The sequence below is a fragment of the Gopherus evgoodei genome, chromosome 9 (assembly GCF_007399415.2).
Source record: "Gopherus evgoodei ecotype Sinaloan lineage chromosome 9, rGopEvg1_v1.p, whole genome shotgun sequence".
Lineage (NCBI taxonomy): Eukaryota > Metazoa > Chordata > Testudines > Testudinidae > Gopherus > Gopherus evgoodei.
This window is the reverse complement of record NC_044330.1, coordinates 6,032-15,526: the sequence shown is the minus strand read 5'-3', so window position 1 is coordinate 15,526 and position 9,495 is coordinate 6,032. Positions and strand designations below refer to the sequence as shown.

The 9,495-nt window shown below is 42.7% G+C and overlaps 1 protein-coding gene across 1 annotated transcript; it reads left to right on the top strand.

Moving 5' to 3' along the window:
- Nucleotides 1–2,632: 2,632 nt before the first annotated feature.
- Nucleotides 2,633–7,391, top strand: LOC115657795 (olfactory receptor 5V1-like). The gene is made up of 2 exons (XM_030576039.1): nucleotides 2,633–3,511; nucleotides 6,929–7,391. The coding sequence occupies exons 1-2, from the start codon at nucleotides 2,675–2,677 to the stop codon at nucleotides 7,022–7,024; spliced, it is 933 nt and encodes a 310-aa protein (XP_030431899.1). The 5' UTR covers nucleotides 2,633–2,674; the 3' UTR covers nucleotides 7,025–7,391.
- Nucleotides 7,392–9,495: the final 2,104 nt, after the last annotated feature.

The following is a 9,495-nucleotide window of genomic DNA, read 5'->3' as shown; positions in this document are numbered from 1 at the left end:
CTTTATGTATAAAAAAGGGTAAAGTTACTATCTAAAATTTAAGCCACCAATGAACCATGCCCTGCACCAACTCAGTAGGTTTAGATAGTCAGGCGTTTTGTTAAACCCTCTACAGAATTCCTGCATTTTAGATGCTCAAATGCTCTCATTTTCCTTTGATTTTCTCTCATATCCTTACAGTGCCTAAGAGCGCTGTCTGTTTGAAGTCACTGACCATGCTGTCTTGAACTCATCATGTGTTGTTCAGCTTCTCAATCATACCCTTAGGGATCACTCTAAGTATTCCAATAATTGCTGGGATCATCTGTGTTCTATTTTTTCATAATCAATCTACTTTGTGGAAGTGTTCTTCGTACTTTGCAATCTTGTCTTCCTGTTTCTTTTTTAAGACACTGGCTGCTGGTATGGCGCTATCTATTAACATTTGGCCTATTTTTCTGCACTGCTCAGTCTGTGACAATTGCCTGATCCCATAAAATCTTAGCCTCTTCATTCTCTAGAGCACTTTTGATTTGGTGGTTGTAATAAAAGAAAATTCATTTAAATATGCACTTCCCCAGAGACTCCAGTGCAGGAACTTGGTGGCTTCTTGTCTGTTCCCTCCTAGTCAGGTTCAGCAGGCACTCCGCAGTCTCTTCCTTTTCAGAACACATTCTGCAGTTCAGGGAGCAGTTATGTTGGTTGATCTTTCTTCTGTGTAAATAACCCTTAAGGACTTGTGCACTCATATTGAGGATCTCTGTCTCTCTTTTCTGATATCCTCGTAGAAGCCATGAGTTTATTCATCTTCTATCCCTAACAGGTTTGATCCTTCTCCACCACTGTCCATGCACTCATTTCTGTGTAAAACTTTGGAATCTTTCTGGGGGGATTTCCTTTCTACTGTCTGTCATGATGTCTTGGGCTGGGATGCACTCAAGGTCATTGGTTTTTATCACCACAAATGACCTCTTTCTTTGTCTCACTTTTAATATGTTTTGATGTTGTATTCTTAATGATCAACTTCTTCCTCCACAGATAGCAGACTTTTTCCTCTATCACACTGTTGAATGTCCAGTCTATATCTTGATTGCTATTCAGTACTCATTGCATCACTAGCAGCAGTCTTGTTTGGATGTCAAATTTTTACTTATCCCCTTGATTCCACTTGATCACCCCGGCAGTGTGCCATACTACTGTTGATCCTGTGTCACTGCTTCTACCAAAATATTTGCATGTGGGTCAACATGACTAATCTCCCTTTTCAGGCGTTCACTCTCTATTTCAGTCAATAATTCAACTTTCCTATGAAACTCTCAGCTGCCCAGTGAGTCTATGCTCATTCATTTCTTTCTCGGTATTGTCATTTCTCTCCTTCACGTGTTGGAGCATTCATGTCCTCCAGCCTCTCTCTTCTGCTTTTGCCAAAATCCAACCTCAGATCACTTCTTGGTTTGCACTATGAGTCCTTTCCACTGTTTGGCTGAAATCTCTGGGTTTCTTGAATTGTTTGGACAGTTGCATGATATCAACCTGGGGTTGCCCACTTCCACACACACACTTTGGCAGTGGAGGAGCCTGTCATAGAGCTAAGCACTTCTGAGGCCCTCTCTATGGCAGTTGGAATATTTATTAATTTGCCTGTATTCTCTGTATTTGATTGGGTTGTCAGCCTATGCCCAAACCAGTATTTCTAGGTTTGGGGGGTTTATTATTTTTATTATTTTTTATGTATTATTATTTTATTAATATAGAAATCCTAGATATTTTAATAGGTATGAATCCAATAAAATAATATAGATATTAAATACTCTACAATGGTGGTTTTCAACCTGTGGTCTGCAGACCCCTGGGAGTCCACTGATGAAGGGTTCGCACCTCCATTCAAAAATTTTTATGGGTACGCAAAATTAAAAAAAGGGTGAAAACCATAGACAAAAGATGTACTTATAGAATTGGCCAGATCTCCAGTTTGTGCGACTCAGTCATAGCTCCATTGGAGTAGGGGGGCCAGATTCCCAGCTGGAGTAAAAACAGCTGTATCTCTGCTGATGTTAGAGGGACAGATGAAAGTGTTTTAAGGCTGGAGAGAAACAGCAAGTGAGAGAATTGCTCTATGTACAGGTGGTTAGGGCCCTCACCTTAAATTCAGGAGATCCAGTATTCAGACCCCCTTTCTCCAATGCCTCTTTAATTATTTAACCACAGTGGAACCAATTCAACAGGAGAGACAAAGTGAGGCACACATCAGACTGTCCCATAGTCCCAGCTGGGTGCGGATTTTGTCAATACCTGTGGGGCCTAATTCTGCAATTTAGGTGCGTAAAGTGGCAGTTAGGGGCCTAAGTCCTGTTGTGCATCTGGCCAGTTTTGTCTCTGTACAACACACAAATTCCAGCCAGCTTATCACTATTGCTTTCTCTAAATCTTGTCTATGTAAAAATATATATTTTACAAGATACAGCAGGGCTCTCTTTCTATTCATCCAACTGAAGAGATGATCTCTATATGCCATTTCACTTTTAGGATAGGACTTACTTTTATTTTATTTAAAATATACGTTGTACAGCCTGGAATAGGGCTCTCTTTACATTCATGCTACAGAGGGATTAACTTCACATGCTGTTTACTTTTATTAAAAGTGTTCATTTTATTTATTTTCTCTCGTCTTCCAGGTCACAGTTTTCCTGAATAAATGCCAGTGAAAAATCAAACCACAGAGACAGAATTTATTCTCCTGAGACTTTCCAGTGACCCTCAGATGCAGATTTTCCTCTTCTCAGTGTTTTTAGTTATTTACCTAATCACTCTGGGTGGCAATATCGTGATCATGGTGGTGATAAAAACTGATTCTCACCTTCACATCCCTTTGTACTTCTTCCTTTTCCATTTATCCTTTGTTGATATCTGCTATTCTTCAGTCACAGTGCCTAACGTGCTGAGGAACTTCCTAGCAGCGCACAAAACTATTTCTGTCAATGGCTGCATTGCTCAGATATTCTTCATCCTCCTCTCAGCTGGTGCTGAAAGTTCCATTCTCTCAGCCATGGCTTATGACCGCTACGCTGCCATCTGTGACCCATTGCGTTACATGGAGAGAATGAGCAAAGGGATCTGTGTTCAGCTGGTGAGTGGGGCATGGATCACAGCCTTCTTTTATGCCCTTCTTAACATTGTTTTTACTCTGAAGTTGCGTTTCCGTGGCTCCAACCAAATCCACCATTTCAGCTGTGAGCTCCTTCCTCTGTTACAGCTGGCCTGCACTGACACCCTCACCAATCAAGTGGTGCTTCTTACTTCTTTTCTGATATTTGGGTCAAGCTCCTTCCTCCTCATGCTGATCTCCTACATTTACATCATCTCCACCATCCTGAGGATACGTTCTGCAGAAGGCAGGGGTAAAGCTTTCTCCACCTACAGCTCCCACCTGATCGTGGTTGGTTTGTTGTATTTCACAGCTTTTTTCCAGTACACAAAATCCAGCTCAGTCTCTTCTGTGGTGCTGGATGAAATTTTCTCCATCCAGTACAGTGTCTTGACCCCCATGTTAAACCCCACCATCTACAGCCTGAAAAGCAAGGAGCATGATTTCCCCTAAGCTTAATTACTACCTTAGATCTTGTAGCGCTGCCACCAATCAAGACTTAGAATAGAGTGCCTGATAAACTCTGGTCTCCCCCAAAACCTTCCCTGGGGACCCCAAGTCCCAAATTCCTTGAGTCTCACAACAAAGGGGAATAAACCATTTCCCTTCCATCTCCTTTCTTCCTCCCAGCTCCTTTCCGCCCTGGGTACACTAGGAGATCACCGTCATTCAAACTCCTTGAATCACCACACAGAGAGGAATGATACCTTCCCCCCTCCTCTTTTCCCTTCACCCAGAGGGAATCCAGATTCAAACTTCATGAATCTAAAACAAAGAGGAAATTCATTTTTCCCTTCTCCCCCCTGCTCTCTTTCCCTTCTCCCCACCAGCTCCCTGGTGTGTACAGACTCAGTTCCTTTGAGCCTTAACTAGGAGAAAAAAATCAGACAGGTCTTAAAGCAAAGCTTTTAATAAAAAGAAAGAAAAAAGGTAAAAGTTTATCTCTGCAATTTAGATGGTAAAAAGTTACAGGGTCTGTCAGCTTATAGAAACTAGAAAGAAGCCTGCCCCCCAGCAAAATACAATTTAAAATACTTCCAGCAAACTACACATTTGCAAATAAAGGAAAACAAATAAAAAGACTATATTGCCTTTCTATCTTTGTACTCACAAAATCGGAATAGAAGATTAGAGAGCCTGTAGGTACGTGTGGTCACTCTCAGAGCCCAGAGAGAACAAAGCAAAACCCCCCAAACACAAACAAAGGTTTCCCTCCCCCGAGATTTGAAAGTATCTTGTCTCCTGATTGGTCCCCTGGTCAGGTGTTTGGTTCCCTATTTGTTAACCCTTTACAGGTAAAAGACACATTAACCCTTAACTATCTGTTTATGACACGTCCCCCAAATCGCAGACAGTGGGGAACCTCACTGGCAGTGATTTCTTCCTAGAACTTTAGAATAAACAGATTAATACAACACATGCACCTTTACATATACTACTAGGGATATAACTAACAGACTTCTACATTTTAAGAACACTTTTTAACTACTGGATTCTGGGAAACTTTCATGAGAGAGTGCATCAGCTACTTTGTTAGAAGCTCCTGAAATGTGTTAAATTTCAAAATCAAAATCTTGGAGAGCTAAACTCCATCGAAGCAGTTTTTTGTTGTTCCCCTTGGCAGTATGAAGCCACTTTAGTGCAGCATGGTCGGTTTGTAGCTGGAACCACCATCCCCAAATGTATGGGCGTAGCTTTTCCAGGGCGTACACAATGGCGTAGCATTCCTTTTCACTGATTGACGAGTGACTTTCCCTCTCAGACAGTTTCTTGCTGAGAAATACGACAGGATGGAAGCTGTGATCCGGTCCTTCCTGCATGAGAACTGCTCCTATACCACGCTCAGATGCATCTGTGGTTACTAGGAATGGTTTGTCAAAGTCCAGGGCCCTTAGCTCTGGGTCCAACATGAGCGCCACCTTAAGTTGGGTAAAGGCCTTTTGACACTCATCAGTCCACTTAACTGCATTTGGCTGGGTCGTTTTGGTCAGGTCGGTCAGTGGGGCAGCAATTTGGCTGTAGTGTGGTACAAATTGCCTATAATACCTGGCCAAGCCTAAGAAGGATTGGACCTGTTTCTTTGATTTTGGGACAGGCCACTTTTGGATAGCATCCACCTTGGCCTGTAGGGGGTTTATGGTTCCTTGACCCACCTGATGTCCCAGGTAAGTCACTCTGTTTTGGCCTATTTGACACTTTTGGGCCTTAACAGTTAGTCCTGCCTGCCTGATGCGCTCAAAGACTTTTTCCAGGTGTTCTAGGTGTTCGGGCCAGGAGTCAGAAAAAATGGCCAGATCATCGAGGTAGGCAACTGCATATTCTCCCAATCCTGCTAGTAGACCATCTACCAGCCTCTGGAAGGTGGCGGGTGCATTTCGCAGCCCGAAAGAAAGCACATTAAATTCATACTCCTCCGCATGGGTGATGAATGCTGACCTTTCCTTGGCAGGTTCGTCTAGCGGTACTTGCCAGTACCCCTTGGTTAAGTCTATTGTAGATATGACCTGGGCACGTCCAAACTTTTCTAATAGCTCATCGGTGCGGGGCATTGGATAGTTGTCTGGACGAGTTACTGCATTTAGCTTACGGTAGTCCACGCAAAAGCGTATATCCCCATCTGGTTTGGGTACCAGAACCACTGGAGATGCCCATGCACTGGTAGATGAGCAGATTATACCCATCTGTAGCATGTTCTATCGCAGCTTGGGCATGAGGAGACACTCGGTAGGGTGGGGTTCTAATTGGGTGAGCATTACCTGTGTCAATGGAGTGGTATGCCCGTTCAGTCCGTCCTGGGGTGGCTGAGAACAATGGGGCGAAGCTAGTGCACAGCTCCTTCATTTGTTGCCACTGCCACTTCCAGGGTGTTGGAGAGGTTCACCTCTTCCACGCCACCATAACTTTTTCCTTCGTAGTAGACACCTTCAGGCCACTCAGCGTCATCTCCTCTTTGGGCTCTAAACTGGCAAACCTGTAAGTCTCTGGAATAAAAGGGCTTGAGAGAATTAACATGGTAAACTCTGGGCTTTAGGGAGGAATTGGGAAATGCTATGAGGTAGTTAACAGCTCCCAGACGCCCTTGGACCGTGAATGGCCCTTCCCATGATGCTTTCATTTTATGGGCCTGTTGCGCCTTCAAGACCATAACCTGGTCTCCTACCTTGAAAGAATGCTCTCTGGTATGTTTATCATACCAGGCCTTTTCTTCTTTTTGAGCATCCTTCAGGTTTTCTTTAGCAAGGGCTAAAGAGTGTCGGATGGTGTTTTGTAGGTTGCTTGCAAAGTCTAGAATATTAGTTCCTGGAGGAAGTGTAAACCCCTCCCATTGCTGCTTCACCAACTGTAATGGCCCCTTAACCTCATGGCCATACACAAGCTCAAACGGTGAAAACCCTAAACTGGGATGTGGTACAGCCCTGTAGGCAAAAAGCAACTGCTGCAACACTAGGTCCCAGTCATTGGAGTGTTCATTGACGAATTTACGTATCATGGCCCCCAAAGTTCCATTAAACCTTTCCACCTGGCCATTGGTTTGATGGTGGTAAGGGGCGGCAACCAAGTGATTCACCCCATGAGTTTCCCACAGTTCTTTCATGGTTCCTGCCAGGAAATTAGATCCTGAATCTGTAAGGATGTGGGAGGGCCAACCTACCCCAGCAAAAATGTCTGTTAGGGCCAGGCACTCAGCTTTAGCCCTGGTGTTGCCTAGAGCTACTGCTTCCGGCCATCTTCACAGCTTTTTTCCAGTACACAAAATCCATCTCAGTCTCTTCTGTGGTGCTGGATGAAATATTCTCCATCCAGTACAGTGTCTTGACCCCCATGTTAAACCCCATCATCTACAGCCTGAAAAGCAAGGAGGTGAAAACAGCTCTAAGGAAAATGTTGAGAAAATTATAGTTTCTCAAGTAATGTTGATGATCTTAAATAAATTAAAATACATATTTTTACATCAGAGAGCATAGAACTCTGGATAACTGGTGTTTGGGAAACTCTCAGCTCAGGTAACTGGGACAAAACCTCAGTTGGTCTAAATGAGTGTGGCTCCATTGAAGTCAGCAGGCCAGATTCCCAGTTGTACACGGGATAATGGAGCATGAGGGACTGGATCTTGGGTCTCCTAAATCCAGAGGGAGTGCTCTGAGCACTGGGCTGTAGAGTCATTCACACATTTCCTCTGTCTCCATAGCGCTTTAATCTGGCCCACTGACTCCATTGGATCTATGGCCAATTTATGCCAGCTGAGATTCTGGCTAATTCTATAAAAACATAATCTTTCTTGATCTATTAATCTCTGTTATTTTGATTTTTTTGGGACTAATTTATTGAAACTCCGTTTATTATCACTTATCATAATCTATCCTACTAAAATCTCAAGGATTTTCAATAATAATTAATAAGGATGACATAATAAACATTGAAGCCAATGGATTTACTCCCCAGGGAACTTAGGCTTGAACAGGAGAGTTAGAGAGAGGCCCAAATGAGCATATCCCGGTGGTTAGGGCATCCACATGGGTGGGGAGAAATCCCCTGTTTAAATCCTGTCTCTTTATCAGGCACTTCAAGTGGGGCTCTCATATTCCAGGTGAGTACCCTGACCTTTGGGATAAAAGTTATGAGCCATCTCCTCCTTCTAATTCCTTCTTCTTCCTCCTCCAGCCGCAGCTTCATATAAAAAAGAAACAAAAACCGTTAGGTGGGGTTAAAGGGTTCCTAGCTGAGAACGACAAGCAAAAGGATTTGTCTCCTTCTCAGTATTATAGGGACTGAACTCTTTGACAGCAGCAGGGCTTAGAACACACCCCACTCCTCAGCATCTCCCATTGACTACCTATTATCATGTTAGAACATAAGAACAAGTGAAAGACCATCCCAGGTCAGACCAACAGTCCATCTAGCCCAGTATCATGTTTCTGCCCATGGCCAGTGCCAGATTCTTCAAAGAAAATGAACAGAACAGACAATTATTGAGTGATCCATCCCCTGTCACCCAGTCCCAGCTTCGGGTTTAGGGACTCCCAAAACATGTGGTTGCCTCTCTGATCTGATGGACTAGTAGCCATTGATGACTTATCCTCCATGAACTTATCTAATTGTTTTTAAAAACTGTCTCCATCTCAAGAAAAAGGGAACAAGAGATGTTGTTAAAATGAAAGCCTGATTTAATATTTTACAGTTCAAATGCATTTTTACTTCTTGTCTTTAATAAAAGGTTGCAAATAGAGATTTTTAATGGTGTGTTTGCCAAGGTACTAAGCAGACTGACATCTCTGCAAAGCGAACTCTGAACCTTGTTTAAAACTGTTTAATGTGGGAAAGTGACTGAGTTATGTGGCTTAATCCCTGAAACATGCTGTTTAATATCCCTTCAAAATAAGTTGTCATAATTAATTATAATATCCCTGAATATTTGTCTTATCCAAACCTTATCTGAATATTGCTACATTTTTTGGTCTTCAAAGTGTAAATGTGACAAGAAGTTCCACTGTCTGATTATGTTTCTTCTTCATGCCATCGGCACATTCATGGAACACCCTCCCAACAGTGGTTCACCAAACTATCAACCTCACCTTGTGAAAATCCTACAGGAAGAAAGGGAGGAGGTCTCCACTGAGTGGGCTTCTTCATTTCCCTATTATGTTTTTGTGAATCTCTTCTTCTCTAGAGACATGATACTACATGCACTTGAATGTTTAGACTAAATGGACATACCCCTACAGCCTGTCTGCATTCACACCTCTAACTAAGGCTTAGAAGAATTCAACTTATAGTCCACCTGCAGGACTGAATCTAATCAACCTCATGCACAATCCCCACCCTGCAGATACATTCACACTTGTGCTAGGAGTCGATACTCACATGTAATTTCAATAAAATTATTCATGTGTACAACATCTTCACAGGAGTAACTTTCTTGCTGGATTTTGCCATTATATGCCTATTTATATGAGCATTTGTATTTTCACTAAACCTACCACACTGAAAAGTGAGATATGCAAGATGTTAATTAGGCCTGCACTTTCACTGGGCTCTGAATTCTGGACATTGAGAGAGAGGAGCAGATCTTGAATACAATGGAAATGAAAATATAAAGATGGATACTTGGAGTTACATGGATGGACCATGTTTGGAACTAAGGAAGTAGGGAAAATGTTATAGTTATAGAAAAGCTGAGGGAATCAAGTCATAGATGGTTTGGCTATGTGAAAAAATTGGAAGAATATATGAGAAACAGGGAGTTAAACGTGGAAGTGGAGGGAAAGAGAAGGGTTGGCAGACACAGAACTAGATGTATGGATGTCATACTAAAGGACATGATCAGCTGAAGAGTTTCCAGAGAATAGTGTTCAAGACAGACTGGAATGGGG